Genomic DNA, 24166 nt, shown 5'->3' on the forward strand with positions numbered 1-24166 from the left:
AAGCAGAACGCGCTCTGCATTATTGCCTTCTGTAGGAACAGAAGCACACGTAATGTATTCTGTCAGAAGCGCTATGGACAAGGAGCAGTACTTACTGGAAGCAACTCTTACTGCTGTAAAAAGAAAAATAAAACCTTAAAACCAACACAAACCCCTCAAGAAAAACCTGTTTTGAAATTTTCCCCCAGTCCAACAGCTCCCTCATCTAACTCTGCATGGGCAGGGAGCGATTAGCCTGCCCACGGATGCAGCACCCTGCCCGTGTCCAGCAGCTTACAGTGCCTGGCCTGCACACAGTCCTGCCAGGCAAGGGCAAGCAGCAGCACGTGCAAGTATTGCCCTGCTGCACTACTGAAGTCTAGGAAGTCGTTTTGATAAGGCCTAGAGCAGGACTTGCCTCCTTTTTCAGTAACCTGAACACGAACCAAAGCAGCAAAACACAAAGCCCTGAATGTTTATGTACTTCCATCAAGTTTTGCTTTGGAACATTTCTAAACCGGGACATATTTTGTGTGTGCTTTTCCTTGAGGTCTTACTGGCACTCCTCACTGTTCCTGAGAGCACTGTGGTCCTGTCTGAAGTCTCGAGCTGTTGTCAGCCTCCGCAATTTACTCTCTGTGTGCAGGATCCTGGGCATGACCACCTACAAAGGTGTCCAGATGACATCTGTCCTTTGCTATTTGAAGATGTGGAGAGCTCATCTCCCCTGCAGATCAACTGCAACAGACTTGCAAACCTTAAACTCTGTGATTTTTATCTAGCATAGCCAGATTCAGCTAAGTAATGGAGTGGAAAGGAAGGGAAGGTGCTCCCTTTTTGCTCCAAGGGGCAGGAGTACACAATGAAATAAGATAACTTTACAGCTGCACAGCTCTTTGCAGGTGTGTGAGGTACCTGCCCTCCCTGTGCTCTATGTTGGACAGGCATGAGCCACTCATGAAAAGCGTGCAGTGTTGCCAATGTGGCACTGTGTTCAAGCCACAAAGCCCTGCTGAGACAGGCAAACTCCATCAGCAGGAGCACATCCTGCTCCCAGGGCACACACAAAATAGCACGCACTTTGTCTTCAGGGCACGAAGCTGGTTATTAGCCATCGGTGCAACAAACCCCAATAACTCCCAACTAATCTCTTGCTAATCTGACATCTCAATTATCAAAAGATTTGTGTCAGATAGAGATTGCCTCAATCACCATACACTTCACAGAACATCACTACAACCCATGGAGGAGACAGACAACGCTGTTCCTTACAAATTCTTACTACAGGCTTTGCCCTTTCTTTACTCATTCAGTCCCCTGCAACTCCACCACGCATGGCTATGTGCTGCAAAGGCATCACAGGCATCAGTCCTTCACCTGCTATCAACTGAACTAGCTGCTGCTGTCTATGAGAAACAAGAACTGCATTCAAATCTCGAGTGTCCACCAGAATGGGCACTTACCCATCAGATACACCTCACGCCTCAAGATACAGACTGAACCCATTTAGTTTACATCTTAAAAGAAGGAAAAGTACTGCTTTTCAGAAACAAGCAACGGAGAATCATCGTTTCCTGAAAAGAAACAGGGCGCAGGCACAAGAGAAAACTGCAGGGAAGAAATCTGTCAGTACCTGGTAATAGTATCTGAGAACCCAGCAGAGCCCTTCCACGTAGGACTGCACCACTTTACGACGGAATTTCTCATCGGAGGCATCCACATCAAACTTGTTCTTATAGTAGCGCTGTTTCCAGCCGGTTTCCCACAGCCTGCACGACAGTCACAAAGAGATGCCAGTGCATGTTAACGTGTGCACGTTTATGCTACTCAGCTAAAATACAAGTCTAAGTCACTTGCTGCATCAGTTCTCGTTTTTATACAGCTTAAATGGAACCATAAATAAATGACACTCGACAGCAAGAGAATGAAGTCTGGTGTCTGAGAAGATCCAGATGAAATTCCAGAGCCCCCATCCTGACTGACACGTCTTCAAAGCACTGGTGAGGAGCAGGGTGGATTTTCAAACATGTGCCTGCTGCTGTCAGGGTTTTTCACAACTGCTCCTAGCTGACAACTTCATCTTCCTCATCAGCAATCTACCACCCAAACTGCCATTTGAGAGCTTTGTTCTTTTAACTCCTCCAACCACTAGTGAAGAGAAGAAACTCTTCCCCTTCCTCCTTTTGTTCCATCCACCCTAGGACAAAAGTCTTTGTTTTGCTGGAATATCTTCCCCCATCGAGTTCATTCCTCTATTCTTAATGCCCCTCTCCAGCAGAGAAGTGATATAGTTTCCCTGCTACTTAAAACAAAAAGTAAGGAAATCAATAATAAGCAGCAGCATCTTGATTTCTATATTCTCTTGCTGTTCAGACAAGCTCTGAGTACCAGCAGAACCAGCTGCAGCTCAGGAGATGGATACTGGAGTCAAAAGAGCAATCTCAGCCACTCTTTATCCTCACTTCGCACAGCTCCCCCTTACGTCTGTCTACAGATGGGGCAGGGGATCACAATCCCTTGCTCATCTTTGACATACAGGTATCTGACTCCCTCAGCACTACTGTGCCACGTGGCAAGGAAGAATATCATAGAATCATAGAATGGTAGGGTTGGAAGGGACCTCTAGAGATCATCCAGTCCAACCCCCAGTATGCTGTGAGGAGTAGCAGTAAGCGCAGACCACAGCTCCTTGGAAAACTGAAAAGGCAGGGGAATGCAGCTGTGGTGGGCACAGGCAGCAGGAGAGATCACTGCCTGCAGAACCCAGAGCTTCTCTTCCTAGGACATGTTACCTCCTCCCTACATCTACTCTGTTCCCTGCCACTTGACAGAACAGCTGTGCTACAAGCAGGGAGCTGTTAATATCCACACGGGACTTGGAGTTCTCAGCCCTAAAAGACACAATACAATCTTGGGGGAAAGTCCACTTTGATTCAGAGACTGCCATCTCAAAAGGCAGCTTAAGGAAAGATGCTCTGCTTAACACTTGGTTCAACCACGATCTCGTGCTTCAGGACTGGCCTCCCTCACAAAACCATCCGGGCTGTTTTTTGGGGGGCAGGTTTGGGGTATTGGTTTTGGTTTGTTTGGTTGGGTTTTCTCAGTGTAGACCTCAATTCACCACAGTGCATGCATTTTACACACGTGTATCTCCAGGTTCACAGGAATTGTGTTATTCATGCAAACTAGAGTAAAACAAATCACAGCTCTGATTGAGAAACTGGTTGAGTCAGATAATCCCTTAATAATGACTTTTTAAAACAGATTTTTTATTCTCAGCAGTTCAAATCTTGTCATTATCACACCTAAAAACCATCAGGCAAGGTCCCTTTCCACAATGGATGTAACCACTTTAAATTACATACAGAATCTGAAGCACACAAGTAACCTGTGATGTCAACTCAAACCACTGAGTAAGGAACACAGCACACGGAGCCTCTGAGAGAGAACAAAGATCAATTTATGCTTTTTCACGTGACTCGTATCCTTTTGGTTTTGCAGAAAGGATCTTCCCTGGCTTCTGTGTCAGCCAGCTGCCCAGTGTGGGGACTTTCTAAAATCTGACCCGAGCTAGTTCTAAAATGATTCAAAGGGATGAGGAGGTAGAGAAACCAAGAGATGTTCTCGAGAAAGCCAGGTGAGCAAGGACAGAGCTACTTCTGCTGAAGTTTTCAAGGACAGAGTCAACAACATCTGCAGTCTATGAGCACCTGACCCTAGACACTTGCATAAATTTCAGAAACCTTTTCTGTAAGACAACAAAACCCAGTCTGCTGGCTGACTGGAATGATTTGTTTTAAGGTCCTAAATACAAAACACACTTCTGTAAACAACTCTGTTGCATCTAGTACATTTATGCAGTTGTTTCTACTTACAACAGGAAGCATAACATTATTTCCCACTCAGAAAAGGATTTGAATAAGTGTCTTGAGCTACAAAAGAGCTTAAATAATGCAGACAAATGTAGCATTTCCTCTCGCTTGACAACGCCAACCCTGACAAACCCATTGCTACCTGTCCACCAGCATGGTTCACTAACACTCATACTAGCAGCTGCCAACTGTTAAAGCTTCTCTTAGAACCTCTGCTAAAATCTGTGTGGAAAGTAACGGTAAAATTTATCCTGATTTTAGACAAAAACTGTGCTTGCTTGATTAATAAACCCCCCCAATCCATTCTGATCTGCAGGGACAGGAAAGACAACCAGAACCAGCACAGGATGGTTTGGTTTAGTGACAGGCTTGGCAGTGGTAGGTGAGTGGCTGGGCTCGACCTTAAAGGTCTTTTCCAACCGAAATGATTCTGTGGTGAATATCTGAGTGTGGAGTTCTGATGGGCTCCACGCCACACACACATCCCAACGAGAGTGCTGGACACTAGTGGTCAGTACTTCACAATAATAACCCTCATTGCTTTCCCATGTCCACCTCCATCCCCGGCTCCACGGAAGACAAAAGCCCACTGGTTGCACTGAGCTGGGCAGGACTTCTCACAAACACTGTAAGGGTGCTCACCCTTGACTTCAAGGGCAATGGCTTGATTTAAGCTTCTGATAAATGCAGACTCGCTGCTAATTCACTATCAGTTAATTCTCACAATGTTCCTATCCCTTAATCATCTAGAGACCAGCCGTCCTAAGACATTTAAAGAACTCACCATAGACAAAACAGATCCTGCTACAAATCACAGGTAGAGGAAGAACTACTGTGATCATCAAGACAAATAACCCTGCCCATGAGAATGTAACTGAGCTTTATGGGTTAAACGGCTCAAAAATTCAACTGCCAAACAGCAGCATTCAGCTCACATAATCAAAGCTGAACACTGGATGTCTGGCCAATCTAGTGCTTGGTCTCAAAGGGAGTAGTGGCTTGGAGGATGAAAACCTGCACGCATACTAATCTAGACACTTAGATTTAACAGCTATAGCTTACACTTCTCACTGGAATTTACTGAATATTCTAACTCTCCACATTAATTACCGGTGGATAAAAAGATCATAGAAAAGCATCTGAAGGCACTGCTGCTCTAAGCTAAATGGCATTAATTAGACTGCATCTATTTCAGCAATTTGCTAACAAAGTGCTACAAAAAAAAAGGCTTCACCTGATATTATCCTCTGGCTCAGGTTCACTGTCACTGTCTTCAGCTTTTCGCTTAATTCCTCCTGCCGGGGATGGGCTGCCATCAGAAGTGAGGCTGGTATTTGGAGATGAAGTTGTCTAGGGTCAGAATTATTACAGATGAAAAGAGGTGTGTTGGGAGGGAAAGGAGTCACCAGGCATTTTAAATTCAAGTTAAAACTATCAGCTTTGTGCTCATCACATACATTATTTTTAGCTCCCCAAAAACTCAAGGCAAAAGCCACACAAGCCTTAATCTATTAAGTATCAAAAGAAAAGAACACATCTTTGTATTAAAAAGGCAGGCATCAGTACTTACAGGAACAACATCCATGGTATTTGAGAAAGGACACGCTGCAACAAGCAAGGCGGCACAAACTGATAAGAGATGCCATTTCTATATCTATCTGTATATCCTCCAGTTCTGGAACACAACTGCTTTGCCTGCTCCTACAACTTCACGTTCCAGCAACAGTGAAGAAATGCATATGCAGACTGCTGTGAAAACGCTGCCTGTAACTTGGAACTGGCAGAAATACTCCACGTTTCTTTACAACTCGTCTTTAAACTCCTTTCAAACTGATCTATTTTCATATTACAGAGTCTAAAAGACATTCCTCCCATTCCACAAAGGAACTGATTTGCCTAACCCACGTTCAAAAGTTTAAAAGGGTGAAATTATACTGCAAGAAAGCACAGTTTGTTTATTTGGGCTTCAGAGACAGAACACACATTGTTATGATGAAGAGGACCTTAATTTGTTCACTGTTTGGGTGAAGACTTGTGCCTAGAAAGAAAATACCTGCCATAATTGTTATTTAAAGTTAACAACCCAGACCTCTTACAGCACACTCAGTTGTGGTTTTCCCCTCTCTTTCTAATACCTTTCCAAAAACTTCATCTGAGTTCCTCCTCTTGCCAGTGAAAGGCAATGCTTTGGAAAGTTCCCTCGTGTTGCCACATTACAGATACTTATGTCTCTGCATGTATACAAAGTCTAAAGATAACTTTAGAAGACCTCTAAGCTCAGGTATTCAGTTTGTGCCTCTCACAAACCTGGAGGTTGGACTCCACAAGTGCTAAAAAGAAGTTTGGGAAGAAGAGGTATCGTGTCTGACTCTGCTGCCTTTGCCTCACGCTGTTCCTCCCAGAACTATTTAACAAGCAGTATCATACCAAACACTGAAAGATAAACCAACCACCCACTTGTTCTTTTTTCAAGCAGTCTCACAACAGCTGCTTGTTAAAGGCCACTTCCTTGAAAAGTGAAATTTTTGGTGTCTGCTTTCCAAGAAAGGCTGATGGGGTAGAGGAAAAAGCACCCACAGCAACACCAGATGTGATTATTTCTCCTTCTACATGTAAATACCTTTGAACACGTACTTACAGAATTCTGTCTGTCATGCATTCTCATCTCAAAGGCAGCTTGTCTAGGGTTACTGATTGCCTGAGGACTGGATCGATTTCCCAGAGCTTGAGGGGAAAACTGTCCACCGGGAATAAAAGAAGGCTGATCCCTCTAAAAGAGAGATACAAGTGTACTGAAAAAGCTGGGTAATCTCCACAGCAGCACCATGATGCTTTCTCACAGTTTCCAGATAAACATGTTACATGAAACAAGCCAAACTGAGAAAGTTATGCCTAGGTTGGTGATCTTTAACAACCTCAACCTGACAAACGATGACACTTACCAGTGAGACTTTTATGTTCCCATAATTGATTAAGCTCTTTTAAAAAGCCCCAAACAACCCCTGCATGTTGTGCCCATGTTCCTTCCACACGGGCTGAAAGGCAGTATTTGGGGGAGGTGTGATTTCACCTAACTTACTGGGAAAAAAAGCACTTCTTTGTAAGAAAAAGGTTCCAGCCTTTTCCACTCTAACAGGGATTGTCATAAAATATGTCATTTAAAAACATAAATACAAGAGGTAGAGTACTCAGAGTGGGGACATCATCCAGTGCATTCAATGCTCTCCTTCCATTCCCTTTGAAGGAACCATTATTATGCAATTCCTTCTTTCAAGGCTACAAAAAGCCATGAAAAACCCCTTTAAAACAGTTTACACACAGGCCAGGAAACACCACGATGACAACCAGCTTCCACCAACCCATCTGCTGAAAGTCACAGAATGCTGTTTAACTCCTGATAGCTTCTGCCCTGTGAAAGGAACTAACTCACCTTCATCCTCTTTCTTTTTTCTTTCTGTCTTCTTTTGAAGTTATCCTAAACAGAGAAGAACCAGAAGTGAAGTCAGCCAAGCACACACACTTCTTGGAGAAACACTTCATTGTAATCTGCTACGGACCAGAAGGCCATAAGGCTTTCACTCCACGCTCTCCACATGAGACACAGATCATTCTTGTCCCCAGAAACCTAATGGAAATGGGTCAGAGTCTTCTACCCTCCTCTGAAAACAGGCAAAAAAATTACCTGTGGATTCAAAGCCCCACAATTTTGGTAACAGCTTGTATCATCTACTAACGTTAGCTACAGCCTTACTTCAAGGCAACAGCAGTGTCAAAGTGTGTGGTTTTCCCCTTATTCTGTTAAAGAAGTGTCACAGACAGCAATGCCTGTGACCAAACCCAAACCCTGGGGACATGACAAGAGCTTTACATCGTCATCTTTTCTCTTTTTGAAAATACTGTCTTCAACTTCTCCCACAGCCAGCATGATCATCTGGACCCGCTGCAGGTTGACAAAGCCACTCTCTGTGAGGTACCCCTGCAAATGACAAAATGACAGGGTTGGAAGACAAGCCTATTTTTGTAGCAGTCACACAGGTATTTTACAAGGAAAAGCAAAACCATTTACCCCAGTTTTGTGCACCACATTCTTATAGATGTTCACCAAGCGATCAATTGCTCCCTCCCTAAAGAAACCAAACAGACAGAAGCATGAGATTCTTACTTAAAACCACAGTAGCCATACTTGCAGCAAAACAAACACCTACCTGATCTCCAAGGATGGCAGATGAGGAAGAAAGTCGTTGCCCACAAAGAAGCACATGAAGACCCAGTCATCAACGCTCCTTTCAAAATCAAAAGTGAAGGGCAAACTGGCCATAGTGAGCTCTCTTTCCAGATACTGCAACACACACACAGAAGGAAAAGAGCGGTAGAAACACTGTGTACGGACTTCAGAGGCTATGTATGCGAAGCACATACAGTAACTTCAACACACCTCTCGCAAGACGCAGAGTCGGATGAAGATAAACTCCTGCTCAGCGACGGGAAGAGTGTCTGCAAACTGATCGTGCTGGAAGAAAAGGAAAGAGGAGTTGAGAGGTGTATGAGTGCAGTTCCTCGAGTCCCTACGCCCAGCACAGCCTTTGCTGCTTTGCACGCCTCTTGTTCCTGACCATTTCCTCTTGCCAGTGAAAGAAACCAAACCCCAAGCAATCAACAAAACACCACAAGTGAGGGCAGGACGTAGGTCTGGTGTAACACTCTTGTGCTACAGAAACACAATGGTTACTTATTAATACAAGAGGAGAGCTAAATAATTCCAATAATATAACTTGCATTATTTTTCAGTCAAAATGAACAGCAAGAACCATTTGAGATCTCATTAAAACTGAAACTAACCTATAAACAATTTGCAGAAATAGTGACACTCTTACCTTGCCTTGTTTTTCTCTGGGTAAACCTTGGCAATCCTTCACCTCGTGGCCCATCTGGTTGCAAAGAGAGCATGGCTTGGGTTTATTTGGCTTAAACTCTTCTCTGATTATAGTGAAGTTTGGCTCATGTGTTGCTAACCCAAGCATAATCAGATCAGCTGCCAAGCAAAAGAGAAGAAAATATAATGAAGGAGATGCCTTAAAAGGCCTTTTAAATAAAAGTGCCAAAGCAAAGTACCTTCTACCTTAAGCAAGTGTGAACACACAGATGTGCTGACCCACAAACTGCTCTGATAGCACAGCTAAGGGAAGGTTCATCTCTTTGGCTACAGATAGTGATGGATCTTTCCCCGTGTGTCGCACAGAGCTTCTAAAAACTAACAAATATTTATGCAAATACCAGTGGAAGCCTAAAAACTACAGCCCAACTCAACCACAAAACAGCACAAGAAAGCTTAACAGGACACGTTGCTAGCAAAAGAGAACTCACCATCAGCCCCACACAGACAATGATGAGTGTTTGGGTCATGGTTTGGCTGAGCTATAGAAAAGAAAAATCACATTTAGTCAGAGTCACGTAAGGTAAGTGGTTACTGACCACAGCTCAATCTGAACATACACATTTATTTGAATGATACCTCTTTGTCTTCTGATGTAATCCATGATTTTATGTTCACCTTCCCCAGGAGCACTGGCATCGGACAAAATAACCTGGAAAACATTTAAGTTACGCCAGCAGTGTGAGCCACACGGTAAAACACACCCCGCCTTATGTAGCTCATCTACGGAATACTGAGTCTTACACACACTTCAAATCCTAATCTGTATTAACTCAAGTAGCATGATTAAAAATGAGATTAGTTAAAGGGGTTTGGAAACAATAAATAACCTTCCTTTCTCTCTGCCAGTTCTAGGAGGAGGCTGACATTGATTCAAACACCACTGAGATTATCACGTCATTAACTAACATATTTGAAGTTTCCTGATAAATTATCAGGGCAACTGAAACACACAGGAGAGAACTGAACAGAGATACGCCTGTTTCTCTTTAGATCTTCTGTGCTCACAGACCCAGTGACACATTACCACATTACACACTTCCTTACACCCATGTCCAGATGACCATTAGCAACTCGTGTCTGGTGGAGGGAATTACACAGAGTCAACTGCCCTCTAATTAGACCACTTTAACACTCAATTTAGGGAAAATAAAACAGACAGCTGCATCTGGGAAGACTGACTATTCTGCCCTGTGGTACAGAGCAAACACAGGGCTGTCAGGAACAGAACTCATGGGGAGTGGAGTGGTTGAGGAGCAGGAGGAGAGGATTTCAAAGTCCAGAAAGCCGATATGTGTTCTTTTTGTTTCCTGTCATCTCTCCTCTCCTGTCGTCAGACTAACAGAGAGAACACAGCCCAAGGTAGCAAAGGAGTGAGAAAAGCAACAGTGAAAAGAAACGAATACCACTGTCTCCACTCTTTTCCCCAAAAGAAGACCGAGTATTCCCAAAGCCCTGTCTCCCATCACATCAAACTGTGGCTTCTGCTATCAAATCTCTTCATTGCTCTTGAGCGAAATCAAAACAAATGGTGCTGTTAGATTGTGTTATTAGGGTGAGACGTGCCTCTGAGGTCTCAGCACAACGGGCAAGTTGGTCCATTAGTAATAACAGTGCAGTGACAGAAGACGAGCCAACTCTGTTAAATCTGACTCCTCAGTCATAGCCCAGCCCAGCCCAGTTGATCACCTTAATTTTCCTCAAGTATGAAACCGTGGAACTTACTGTCAGATTCTTCCACCCCGGGTCACTGTTCAAACGGTCAGCAATGTAATAACGCAGGCATTTAGCGAGATTGTCCATAAACTCAGTCCCCTAAAAAGCGAGGGAAGAGAGTAAATGAAACCTTCCCTCCGGCAGTGGCAATTGCGGGTTAAAGGGCACCATTACCTACCGGGGTAATACAGTTGCTGTCAAATCTCTCTTTCACCTCTTCTGGAGGAAGAAAGCCACCTACAGCAATAACATCATATAACAGAAGTAAACCAAGATGGAACGTGTAAGATATCTTGGCATGACAAATGCCCAGATGGCTCCCCTGACATCACTTACTGAAAATCACTTTGGTTAAAACAAACACCCTAAAACCCACCCCAAGCCAAACACACTCTGCCATTATATTATCTCCATCTTAAAATAGGACATTTACAGATGCTGTTACTTCAGGAAAGGGATTTCACTGTCTGCTCTCTCAAAAGACTAAGAGAGACATCTCAAAGAAACTATGCTTGCTAAATGAGAGAAAACACTAGGAAACAACTTTCTTTTTACATATTCTCCCCTACGTTTCCACCATCTATTCACTTGGGCTCACAAACAGCGTTACACCACCTGAGAGTCATAAAGGGTCTTTGTAGTCTAGAAATGCTACAGGAAAAAGTGTTAAAAAAGCCTTTGTCTCCTCCCTTTTTAACCTCTAGGCTACACCACGGGCCTCTCACTTGGGCTACTGCACTCATTGCTCCTATGCAGTCACCTGAATTAATTACTTCAGCTACACAGGCTCCTTCCACTCATGTCACTGTCGCCTTAGAAATCTGCACCAACTTTGTTTCCTCACTGACTTTAGAGTTTCCACTGTCAAGTAACCATCTCTGCTCATGGGTCACGGTCCCTGTGCAGTCATATTTTCATTTGATCCCTGCTTTTAAGCCTCAGCTCTCCTTTCACCAAGCCTTTGTACTTCCTTCCACAGGAGTTCTGGTTAGCTTCCTGCTACCACATTTACCTCTGCTCTTCTGACCATTGGTTTTTTCCTAGAGGAATGAAGAGTAGCCAACATAAATCCATTCCAGGCAGAAGAAGAAAACAGTGGTGTTTTGTTGTTAGTTTCCAACTTTGGAAAGAACAGATCCATCCTTCCACAGGCTTGCTATCCCCTCCTCCTGGCGATGCACTGACAAACACCCCCTGAGCAAGACATCCCTTTCCTAAACCTTACTGAAGCATTCCAAACAAACAAGGTGACTCCCACCTGAAAGAACAGAGATATGGCCCCAGTTCTACCTTTTGCCAGAATTTCTTGTCTTATTTTTTGCTTCTCTTCAGCAGCCTCCATGCCTTCCTTTGACGCTCTGAATCTTCTTGACCGCTGCTGATTCATTTTTGCACGGGGAGCCTGAAAAGAAAAGCACCATAATGCTCGGTTGAATTACTGTATCTGGCCAATCCTCTCTGCTAGGTGGGTTTGGCAGCCAAGACAAGTCTTTGGAAATTGGCCTGTCTGAAATTCCACAAGCATTTAACAAGACATCAGTCTAAACTGTAACTGAAACAGGCATTTCAGCTGTCCCTCCTTCGCATCACCGCTAGCTCTCACATGGCAGCACAGGGAGCTGGACTTAGTGACGTGTATCTGAAACCATTATTGATTCCACATCCTTTCTCTAACAAGAAACTCCTACAACTGTATTCAGACTTCTCCTGAAAATATAAGGACTATGGCAGACAGTAAAGCAAAGCTCTTAAGAAAAGGTGGTAAGTGTCATTAGACCAACCCATGCATGGAGGGGAGGACCAGGTATGGAGAAAGACAAGCTTTCACCCTCAGACATCCCTTAAGGCCAGCCTGGGGCACGCTCCCCGGCACAACTCACTCACTGCTCATTTTACATCCATCCACTTAAACAGTTTCCTGGTCTTTCTCAGCTGGTGGCATAAATTATTCCTAAAGCATCAGAACAGAGGAACATAAGTAGCTGCAGAGTGTTACTCTCCTACAGAAAACTCCTGCTTTTCAGAGGCAGACTGCAGGAGACCACATCAGCCAGCTCATCCAGAATTGTTTAGGTTGGAAAAGATCTTTAAGATCATACACAATGGACAACAAGAGGTGTGAATACTTTTAACCACCCTCACCGAAATGAAACTAACAGTGTATTTGACCTGCAGCTTTTGATGCTAGGATGGCACCCACCCCACACAGCCATTACTGGGAAGTAAATATGGCAATACTTACTACTCCATCTATGGCCATGTAAAGAAGTCTCCTTGGTCTCACAATGTTGAAGATCCTGTCAATGTACTCAAAAATCGCAACCATCATTTCGTCTTCATTTTTGGGCGCAGGCCTAAAACAAAGGGCAATCAGTGTAACAGCTGAAATGCTGCTGTCAAAACAAACCCTACTGGGAAAAAGACAAAAAGCATTGCCTTACTTGTCTTCTGGGTGTGTACAAGGGTGAATGATACCGTTCATATCCAAATAGAGGTTATCAAACTCCACCTCGTTGGGGTTCGGTTTGCTGGTGTCAATCGGAGCCTTGACGCCATTGCACTCTTTAGCCTGTGGGTGCAGTTGAAACAAACGTTTCAGTGCTTGGTTAGAGAAGTACCAGGAATAACCAGCAGAGGTGTTAATGTACAAACACAGAGAAACTGGGGTTTTTCAAGAGCAGTGGAAAAAATCCAACAGCAACATGGTACCCACATAACTACCCGAAGACTCAAGCTCACACTATTCCAGTACCACTTGTCTTTTTAAGAAAAAGATGTTATAAACAGAACAAATAGAAGATAGCAAATCTCTTATTATCTAAGAAACCCACTTCTTTTACTGACAGGACCATACTGACTCCTTCAAAATCTAGCAAAGGGACTTCAAAGTTTATAACATGATAACATGTAATTGCAACATGATAGGCAAGAACAATCAAAGCCTTTCCACTTCAAACACCTAGTCCCCCAGACTGACACATCCAAACAAACTGCACCTCTGCCTTTCCCCACTGCAATCTGATATTCAGGTCACAGACAGGCTGGGGCAGGCAGGGCCTGAGGCGATTCGCCCACGGCTGATGACAGGGTGAGCTTCCCAAGGTACATCAGCACCTCCCGGTCAGCAGCCACGGTGAAATTTAACTCGAAAGAAGGCTTTTCCCAGATCCCTCTGCACAAAGGAGATGCTTTCAGATGCCACCAGACAAATCTCCACTGTGGGTGTACAAGTCTGTCTTTTTCTCATCGCTATCAAATGCACTGAGATGCTTCAACACCTGAACTCTTCATCTCCAGCCTCTCAGTCTGCCTGTGGATATATTTGAAATGCTCAATAAAATCCAGTCCTTGCCTTCCACTTCAGAAAATACACAAGCTTCCAACTCTAACACTTCCCTTCCTCTGCCTCAGTGCTGCTTCTATTGCCAGGCTGCTGCCTAGCAAACATGAAACTCGGGCCACTTACAATTGCCCTGAACCACCCACAACCACCCACGTTCCTGTTCTGCTCTGACATTCTTGAACCTTACAACAGGCTATACAAGGTAACCCCAGAAGCACAAAGAAAACAAAGCTCAGGTGAATTGGAAGCTGTGGGACTATTTGTTCCTATTTTGCATATGCTGTCAACATCAAGGACTGGAAGGGTCTCTCTAATCACGCTCAGGGCCGAGACTGGAGCTGGTACCGTAACACCCACATGAAAACCTCCTCCCCCTCTCCCAGGCTGTCAAAGCAAGCAGTTGGGAAACACTGGAAAGCATTTTAAAGTGGCTCCTCTACAAGGTGGATTAGCAACCATGGTCAATTTGATTTCCTCACCATGCTTTGGGGGGTTTTGTTTGTTTTGTTTGGGGCTTTGTTGCTTGGTTGTTTTTTTCCTTCAGTTTGGTCAAAAGGCAACTAGCAACACTCTCACAGCCACTGTCAGCAACTCAGTTCTCCCTTTCAAAGCAGTGCCACCAGCCAAATGTGTAACCCACTGAACTAAACACCAATAGCATCAGTGATGGAAGGGACAGGAGCTGATCAGGAAAAAGCCACATGACTTACACAGAAACTGTGACTGGAAAGGGTTATTTCATATGGCAAAGCTGGAATGAATTGTACTCTGGAACAGCGTGGCATAAAGAGAAATGAATAAAAGAGAGACAGCCATGGCATTACATAGAGGCTGCGATGACAGGATTGCATGAGGCAGGAGGGCAAACCACAGTGCTGCCGGTTCTCTCTTCACATGAAACTTACCAGTATCTGATGAACAGACACCAAGCAGTTCCTCTCAACTGGTGTTTATCGACTTGCTGCCTGCTCCTACATTCACTGACTTTCCCACACCTCTAACAGACAGCTCGGACTTACACATTCAAAAGGGAAAAAACAACCAAACTTACAGATCAAACAATTTTCCTGCTTAAGACTAGCAGCAAAACCAGCTAAACTTAGCCCAGGCTTACAAGGGACCCTCTGAAACAATAATGAGCCTTTAGTGGGTACTGACACAGTTACAGGAGCTCAGAATTCTTTCAGGGCAACCTCAGGAATTCAGTTTTAAATAACCAAGCATCAAGTTCCCTTATTTAAAATGGGTGCAACTTCTGCCAGTTCATGTTGACCTTACACAAATCACCCCAGCCAGTCAAATCCCGACAGATTAAATCTTGGCCACTGCTTCCTTTCCTAAACTTTCCAGAATGCACCAGAAATCCCATTAGCAGACACTAATTGTCAGGTGCAAACTCTGTCCTGGAGCGTGCAGTTATGACAACACAGCTCTGGGCAACCAAGACCTACAATTTGAGAAGAGCATCCATCTGGTTTCCATCAGACAAGGGGACGAGAAGCTTGCCTTGTCTTCTACTTGATCTTTCATCAAACCTCTTGCCAGAGCTAACCGACTCAGAAGGTATCAAAGGCTTACAACTATGTGATATGGAAAATAAGACTGCCCCCGTCACAGACCTTACTTTCAGTCTTGAAGGTAAAGCAAAATAAGCACGACCTCCTTCAGCTGACTTGGAAAGCCATCCAGTTTTCATCTGCATACCACTATGTCAGCAACTTTACCATCACATCCTCACAAACCTATCAGATTTTTAATGCAGCAGCCTCGTAAAAGGTTTAAGTATCTGGGAGCGATATCTCTTGTGATATAACTAAACTGTTCACTTCTAATCTACAGCCTCTTTTGAAACCATTGAAAGCAGATCTTCAAATACGATACTTTAGTTGCAGCTTTATTAATTCCTATGAATTTGATTAAGAATATTCTCTCCTGGATTTTATATTATCTTCAAGATCTTCCTCTTATTTCTTCCTGCTCAGCTTAAGAAGGAGATTAATCAGATTTAAGAAAAAGAAATAATCTAGCTAGGTAAGGGAACAAGGATCAGCTTTTTAATATTTCAAAGAGACAAGCCACTGGGAGATACAACATTTCTGATTAGAGAGATTTATGGCAATCCTAAAACACACACAGGGCTGATTACATTGTGAGAGAAGTTTAAATTCACCCACAGTAAGACAAACTACAGCTTCTCACTGCTGTCCTAGTCCGCTCTCAGATTTATGACCAGATTTGAATAGAAAATAACGTTACTGAACACGATTTATCCACGTGCTGTCCTTACTGTACCTGCAACGTGCTCTCCAGCTGAGCAAAGCAACGTGCATGAGGACACGAGATCTGACACCTCGGTTAGGGTAACTCTAACGTGGCCCACTGGAATCTGTCGCATCCTTTGCTTTTGATAAACAACATCCACTGTTACAGCCTCAAGTATCAGAAACCAGCAAAACCAAGGCTGTGCAAACCTTTATTTTACCTAAACATCAGAGCAGATTTGATCACATTGAGATTGATCTAGGTGCTTCCAAATGTGATGAAAAAGGTAAGCCCTCTGCTCCTAGGGAAAAGGGCACCGAGTTGCTCCAGACTGCAGATATGCTTGCTGTTCAAATTGTGACAGATCTTAAAGCACCATCCAGAAACAGCTGGGCAAGCTTGTAAGATAAAAACATAACACAGCTCTTAGCAAAGACAAACCTCTAAAAGAATCTACTGCATATGGTCAAAGCTCTACCTGCACCCTTTTGATGAGAAGGACGATGCTTCAAAACGTCCCAACTGAGCTCCACCTCGAGGCTCCTGAGCGCCGAGGCTATCCTGACAGCATTGGTGATGAACACGATGGGTAACAGCTAAAACTGCTGCCCCCACAGCCTCATGTCCCTGCTGGAATGGCTGTTCAACCACACAAGGGCATTTCTGAGGCAAGGGGGATGTGGTGAGCAAGGCTTGGCCTGTATGCTGCCACAATGCTGACTGCAGCAAAAGGACAAGCTGTTCACCTCTGTGTGGGCACTCTGGTGAAAGGGGGATAAAGCAAATCAGCCAACCTAGGCTGCAGATAACAGGTAGGACACACACTTTCAGATTGTGCCCTCCAAAGTGGGGGGTTACCCAGATCCTCAGGTCACATCAGAGGTGACACAAAAGCCAAGAGCTTGAGGAATGGTGGAGAACACTTGCTGCTGGCTGCCAAGAGCACATTCCAGAGCAAGCAGTCACAGGAGTGGCTACCAAGCTGTACTGATAAACCCACAAACCACCTTTTTGCACAACGGTTCCCCCAGGCACACAAATCCTCAAATCTCACTTGCCCACCCTCCTAAAAGACTTGCCTGAATCAACAGTCACCAGAACCAAACCCTAAGGCTGGCCTGCCTGAGGCCTTGCTGCAGGCAGGCTGGGAATACACACAGACAAAAACACTCAGTGCAAATACATGTTTCAGTCATGTCCCTCTCTCTTCTCGACACTGCCCACACATTCCTATCTCCTTCACAGCACAGTGTTTCCCAAAACATGAGGCACATATCTCCCAGGGAAGGACAAGAGGCTCCAAAAGGCAGAAGCCACAGCACAAGCTCACAAGACGGTATAAATAACTTGGGGAAGCTCCCACAGAGCAGTCATTCCAACCCCAAGCCGGGCTGTGCTGTGGCTGCAGGGGTATGCCCCGTACTCCTGCCCCTGGGGATGTGGTGATGTCCAAAGGCATCAGCCTGCCTGAGAACCTGCCCAGCAAACACAAAGCCAAACCTGATCTCAGCTGCCTCGCTTCCCAGAAAGGGCTCTCCAGACAAACACGCAGCCCCCCTGTGCTGCTGCCAGGGAGAGGATAAACAGAAGCCATCAGCTGAAGGCAGCAGCCAGACAGCTTAAAGCAATCAACAAACCATACCTATTGTGAGCAGGAGGTGAGTGAGGACTGCCATGGGGGCACAGCAGCTACGTTCACATTAAGCCTTCAATACAGATCATGTTCTGTTGCTGTGAAAAGCCAGATTTTAATGGATGTCTTTGGGAAAATCCCCTCCTTGACTGGGCTGAAGGTGTATCTCCTACACTAGAAAATACTGGAGCTGCTCAAAGGTAAGGAGTGCAGCTGCAGCCTTGGTTGGAGTCTGGGATGCCAGCATGACATCCTCTGTGGGCAGACATGTTAAACAGATAAATATCAGAACAAAGCAGGTAGCTCCAGGCAGACTGATAGGTGACGGAGAAAAAAAGCTGCTGGAAAGCAGGGGGTGAGATGAACGCACACAGAAACATGAACAGCACATCGTAACATCCTCATCAGAAAGCTCAGGCAGTGTGGCTGGATGAGTGGGCAGTGAGGTGGATGGAGAGCTGCTGAATGACAGAGCACAGAGGGTGGGGATCAATGGCACAGAATTCAGTTGGATGCATGTGGCCAGTGGAGTTCCACAGGGATGGGTTCTGGGGCCGGTCTGGTTCAACATCTTCATCAACCACCTGGATGAGGGGACAGAGGGACCCTCATGAAGTTTGCTGATGACACCAAACTGCGAGCACTGCCTGATTGCCCAGAGGCTGAGCTGCCATTCAGCAGGATCTCGACCGGCTGGAGAGTTGGGCAGAGAGGAACCTCATGAGGTTCAACAAGGACAAGTGCAGAGTCCTGCAGCTGGGAAGGAACAACCCTCTGCACCAGCACAGGCTGGGGGTGACCAGCTGGAGAGCAGCTCTGCAGAGAGAGACCTGGGAAGTGCTGGGTGATAATAAACTGAACATAAGCCACCAATGTGCCCTCGTGGCCAAGAAGCCAATGGCAGCCTGGGGGCATCAAGGAGAATGTGGCCAGCAGGTCGAGGGAGGTTCTTCTCCCTCTCTCCTCTGCCCTGCTGAGGCCTCATCTGGAGTCCTGTGTCCTGTTCTGGGCTCCTCAGCTCAAGAGGGACAGGGAAGTGCTGGAGATTGTCCAGTGCAGGGACACCAAGATGATCAGGGGTATGGAACATCTTTCATACGAGGAAAGGCTGTGGGAACTGGGGCTGTTTAGTCTGGAGGAGAGGAGACTGAGGGGAGATCTTATTAACATTTATAACTATCTAAAGGGTGGGTGTCAGGAGATTGGGACATCCCTTTTTTCTATAGTAGGACAAGGGGTGATGGGATGAAGCTGGAACACAAAAAGTTCCACTTAAACAAAAGAAAAAGCTCTTTCCCTGTTTCAGTGAGGGAGCCCTGGCACAGGCTGCCCAGAGGGGGTGTGGAGGCTCCTTCTTTGGAGGGCTTCAAGATCTGCCTGGACACGTTCCTGTGTGACCTGATCTAGGTGACCCTGCTTCTGCAGGGGGTTGGGCTGGACGAGCTCTAAAGGTGCCTTCCAACCCCATCATTCTAGGACTCTACGATCCCGGCGACTCCGCACTCGCCGCAAGCTTTGCCGGACGCTTTCGCACAGCCGCCTCTCGCGCCCCGCAGCCACCGCGCCGGGACGGGCTGCGCAGCCGAGCCCCTGCCCCAAAGCCCCCGCGGGCGGCGGGACCCGGCAGGCGCCTGGGCTCCAGCAACGCGGCGGGACCCGGCAGGCGCCTGGGCTCCAGCAACGCGGCGGGACCCGGCAGGCGCCTGGGCTCCAGCAACGCGGCGGGACCCGGCAGGCGCCTGGGCGCCAACAACGCGGCGGGGCACGGCGGGCCCGGCCTCGCACGGACACACGGACACGGACACGGACACAGACACACGGACACACGGACGCAGCCCCCGCGCCGCAGGGAGCCCGGCGCAGGCCGCGGCCGCGTCCCGGGCCCGGCCCCGCCGCTCCCCCCCGCCCCGCCCGGCCGCGCCGCGCCGCACGGCGCCGGGGCCCGCGCCGGCGAGCCGCGGCGTGCCGCTGACCTTCTCCTCGAGGCAGTTGACGATGATGGCCGGGTACTTGCGGCTGAGCCATCGGAAGAAGGCCGGCACTCCCATGGCGGCGGCGCGGGGCCCGCGCGGCGCTTCCGGGGCCGAAGGGCGGCGCGGGGCACGCCGGGGGCGGCGCGCCGCGGTCACGTGACGCGGCCATGGCGGGCCCGGCCGGGCGGCGCCGGCGGCACCCGCAGCACTCGAGCCACGGGCGCGGGGCGCACAGGTACACGCCGGCACGCCAGCTGCGTGGTTACAGGCATGTGTGCAGTCGTAGAAGCATTTCAGCTGGAAAAGCCCTTGGAGCTGCTGCAGTCCCAGCCCTGCCCTCACCCTGACACAGCCTGCACTGACCCACAGCCCTCAGCACCTCAGCTCCAGGGCTTTGGGATCCCTCCTGCAGTCCCAGCCCAACACTGACCTCAGCTCCTCAGCTCCAGGGCTTTGGGATCCCTCCTGCAGCCCCAGCCCAGCACTGACCTCAGCACCTCAGCTCCAGGGCTTTGGGATCCCTCCTGCAGCCCCAGCCCAACACTGACCTCAGCTCCTCAGCTCCAGGGCTTTGGGATCCCTCCTGCAGCCCCAGCCCAGCACTGACCTCAGCACCTCAGCTCCAGGGCTTTGGGATCCCTCCTGCAGCCCCAGCCCAGCACTGACCTCAGCACCTCAGCTCCAGGGCTTTGGGATCCCTCCTGCAGCCCCAGCCCAACACTGACCTCAGCTCCTCAGCTCCAGGGCTTTGGGATCCCTCCTGCAGTCCCAGCCCAACACTGACCTCAGCTCCAGGGCTTTGGGATCCCTCCTGCAGCCCCAGCCCAACACTGACCTCAGCTCCTCATCTCCAGGGCTTTGGGATCCCTCCTGCAGTCCCAGCCCAGCACTGACCTCAGCACCTCAGCTCCAGGGCTTTGGGATCCCTCCTGCAGTCCCAGCCCAACACTGACCTCGGCTCCTCAGCTCCAGGGCTTTGGGATCCCTCCTGCAGTCCCAGCCCAATACTGACCCTCATCTCCAGGGCTTTGGGATCCTCCTGCAGTCCCAGCCCAGCACTGACCTCAGCACCTCAGCTCCAGGGCTTTGGGATCCCTCCTGCAGTCCCAGCCCAACACTGACCTCAGCTCCTCAGCTCCAGGGCTTTGGGATCCCTCCTGCAGCCCCAGCCCAACACTGACCTCGGCTCCTCAGCTCCAGGGCTTTGGGATCCCTCCTGCAGTCCCAGCCCAACACTGACCCTCATCTCCAGGGCTTTGGGATCCTCCTGCAGTCCCAGCCCAGCACTGACCTCAGCACCTCAGCTCCAGGGCTTTGGGATCCCTCCTGCAGCCCCAGCCCAACACTGACCCTCAGCTCCTCAGCTCCAGGGCTTTGGGATCCCTCCTGCAGCCCCAGCCCAACACTGACCTCAGCACCTCAGCTCCAGGGCTTTGGGATCCCTCCTGCAGCCCCAGCCCAGCACTGACCTCAGCTCCTCAGCTCCAGGGCTTTGGGATCCCTGCAGGGCTGGGCACTGCCCCAGCTCCCTGGGCAGCTTGTTCCAATGCTTGATAACCCTCTGAGGGAAAAGTGCTCCCTATGTAGACATCTCTGTGTGTTGTTGCCCAGAAATGAAACATATATTGCTTCTAAAAACTATTTCCCCTGACTGTACAAGTCCTTCAGCTCAATGAGATGAACTTCTGAGGACACTGTAAGCTCTGTGGGAGCTCTGTGGGAGCTCTACGGGAGCTGCTCGGGCACGGAGGCAGCAGGGCAGGAGGAAAAAGGCTGATGGCAGCCTGCAGCCTGATACTGAGGGGCCAAAGAAAACCATCAGGATCCCATCAACAGCCAGAGGCAGGGTACCCATAAAGGTTCAAACCAGAATTACTGAGACAGTGGGCGCTTGGTAGAACCCAGCTCGAGCTGGGTGAATGGCTAAAGAAGTTTGTCAAGTATATTCTGAAGCAATGTGTGTGCCCCAAGCAGAGTCCAAACGAAGGACAGCTGGGGAAGACCATGGGAACCCCCCACAGAGAATAAACAGGCAGAAGGATCGTGTGAGCGCGGTAACGGGTCCCACGTCGGCCCCGGGAGCACGGGCCCTGAGGTGTAGCCTCGGGAGTTGCTGGTGCAGGACGGCTCGGTGTGACCCGTGCCAGCCGCCAGCAGCAGCGTGGTGCAGGAGCCCCCGGCCCGGCGCTCTGCCCGCCGCAGAAGCAAATACCGTGAAGCTGCCCGTCTGATGCCGCTGCAAACGGAGTGAAACCCGCAGGTATGAGACGGGATTAACACGAGGCAGGTTCTGCGCTCCGCCGTGTCCCGTCACTGCGCACCAGCTTCACGAGCAGGGCAGGGAAAAGCGGCCTGGGAAGCATTAACAAAAACAACAGAGCCTCGGGAGTGCTGCTCCAGTCAACGCCAGCCAGCAGGGGAGGGGAGGGGAGGGAGAGGAACCTCACTGCCCTGCTCATGTGCCAAAGCACAAATTAACCCAACACTGTATCTGCCATTACTCTGAGCCTCGCTGGGCTGTTGTTAAGCCGCTCGCTGTCCTCACTGCTCTTCATAAATTCTGTGACTGGCATACATTTCCCCAGCACCTTTGCGTACCAGCACCTCGTCTGTGGGATCAGCCACATGTTGTCCTTTATCTGCTCCTCACCAAATGTACCCTGATTGAAGCTTCCCATTGTACACTTCTCCTGCAGGAATCTGGTGCAGTGAGACAGCTTAGCGTTAGCATCTCGCTCCTATCGATGGGCAATCAGTTGTTTCTCTGATAATGCCAAAGCAGGAAACAGAAGGGATGAAACATCCTCATCTTATCTCATAATTACCTGCATAAACAACAAACGAACACTGCAAAAACATTTCCTCTCAAAGCTCAACCTAAACAAAATCCAGCCCAAACTCTTCGTGAGTATCCTAAAGCAGAACTGCTGCTGCAGGAGCTGGTGGGCTGGGTGCAGAAGCTGGTGGGCTGGGTGCAGGAGCTGGTGGGCTGGGTGCAGGAGCTGGTGGGCTGGGTGCAGAAGCTGGTGGGCTGAGTGCAGGAGCTGGTGGGCTGGGTGCAGAAGCTGGTGGGCTGAGTGCAGGAGCTGGTGGGCTGTGTGCAGGAGCTGGTGGGCTGAGTGCAGGAGCTGGTGGGGCTGAGTGCAGGAGCTGGTGGGGCTGAGTGCAGGAGCTGGTGGGCTGGGTGCAGGAGCTGGTGGGGCTGAGTGCAGGAGCTGGTGGGGCTGAGTGCAGGAGCTGGTGGGCTGTGTGCAGGAGCTGGTGGGCTGGGTGCAGGAGCTGGTGGGCTGAGTGCAGGAGCTGGTGGGCTGGGTGCAGGAGCTGGTGGGCTGAGTGCAGGAGCTGGTGGGCTGGGTGCAGGAGCTGGTGGGCTGTGTGCAGGAGCTGGTGGGGCTGAGTGCAGGAGCTGGTGGGCTGGGTGCAGGAGCTGGTGGGCTGAGTGCAGGAGCTGGTGGGCTGGGTGCAGGAGCTGGTGGGCTGAGTGCAGGAGCTGGTGGGGCTGAGTGCAGGAGCTGGTGGGCTGAGTGCAGGAGCACACCTGGGCTGTGTGCAGGAGCTGGTGGGCTGGGTGCAGGAGCTGGTGGGCTGGATGCTGGAGCACATCTGGGCCTGGCAGGATGGGAGCAGAGTGTGTGATGGTGAGAAGCAGAGGCACAAGCTGCTGTGGTGCAGCCCTCAGGTGCTTCCCTGTTTGTATCAGCACATGTGCAGGGGCACGAACCAAAGCTTTGCCTCACCTCCACAGGCATGTGGGAATCACAGAATCTTGAGGTTTGGAAGGGACCTTTAGAGCTCATCCAGTGCAACCCCCCTGCCAGAGCAGCAGCACCTAGAGCAGGGCACACAGGAACTCATCCAGGCGGGTTGGGATGTCTCCAGAGAAGGAGCCTCCACAGCCCATCTGGGCAGCCCCTGCCAGTGCTCCCTCACCTCAACAGGGAACAAGTTTTGCCTTGTGTTTCTTTGGAACCTCTTCTGTCCCAGCTTGTCCCCGTTGCCCCTTGTGCTACCAGTGTCCGTCACTGAGAAGAGCCCGGGGAAGGAGCGTGGTGCCGGGTGCCTGCGCGCAGGGAGCACGGGCACGGGAAGGCTCGTCCTCAGGGGCTTCCCGCAGATGAGTGGCACGCTGACTGAAATCTGTTAAGGCTGTATTGATTGCAGTCCCCCTGTCCATCAGCGTCGTCTGTCAGCATCCCCGTGCTGCCGGTGTGACAGCTGTGAAGGAGCAGAGTAAAGTTGACTGGCAGGATGTTTTGCATCTAATGAGCCTGTGCACAATGAGAGTATAACAAATACGGCTCTGGAGGAACTCGGCTATCGCTGCCGCGCAGAGAGGCAGAGATTGCCTGCGCAGGAGCTCCCGAAGCCATCTGTCACCTGTCACCAGCCGCACGTCTGCGCCTGAGCCGGACTGAGGGAAGGGAAAGCTCCGGCGACGGGTGACAGGCGCGTTGT

The 24166-nt window shown here is 48.8% G+C and overlaps 1 protein-coding gene across 4 annotated transcripts in view; it reads right to left on the bottom strand.

Annotated features, from left to right (window-relative positions):
• The window catches only part of XRN2 (5'-3' exoribonuclease 2), a 46033-nt gene extending 26202 nt beyond the window's left edge, over positions 1-19831 (bottom strand). For 2 of the 4 annotated variants that reach the window (XM_061989403.1, XM_061989402.1), the window contains exons 1-17: positions 19712-19831; positions 12942-13069; positions 12743-12854; positions 11791-11902; positions 10679-10737; positions 10510-10599; positions 9364-9436; positions 9216-9266; positions 8726-8883; positions 8287-8361; positions 8057-8190; positions 7918-7975; positions 7720-7827; positions 7282-7326; positions 6490-6621; positions 5086-5201; positions 1613-1748 (exon numbers count right to left, since the gene is read on the bottom strand). In XM_061989403.1, coding sequence (XP_061845387.1) covers positions 1613-1748; positions 5086-5201; positions 6490-6621; positions 7282-7326; positions 7720-7827; positions 7918-7975; positions 8057-8190; positions 8287-8361; positions 8726-8883; positions 9216-9266; positions 9364-9436; positions 10510-10599; positions 10679-10737; positions 11791-11902; positions 12743-12854; positions 12942-13069; positions 19712-19786 — 1662 coding nt within the window. In that variant the 5' untranslated portion in view covers positions 19787-19831. Of the gene's footprint in view, positions 1-1612; positions 1749-5085; positions 5202-6489; positions 6622-7281; positions 7327-7719; positions 7828-7917; positions 7976-8056; positions 8191-8286; positions 8362-8725; positions 8884-9215; positions 9267-9363; positions 9437-10509; positions 10600-10678; positions 10738-11790; positions 11903-12742; positions 12855-12941; positions 13070-14553; positions 14644-19711 lie in introns of those variants that run through there. The other 2 variants (XM_061989401.1, XM_061989400.1) reach the window with 1 other exon arrangement.
• Between the last annotated feature and the right edge of the window lie 4335 nt (positions 19832-24166).

The sequence above is a fragment of the Colius striatus genome, chromosome 2 (assembly GCF_028858725.1).
Source record: "Colius striatus isolate bColStr4 chromosome 2, bColStr4.1.hap1, whole genome shotgun sequence".
NCBI classification, from domain to species: domain Eukaryota; kingdom Metazoa; phylum Chordata; class Aves; order Coliiformes; family Coliidae; genus Colius; species Colius striatus.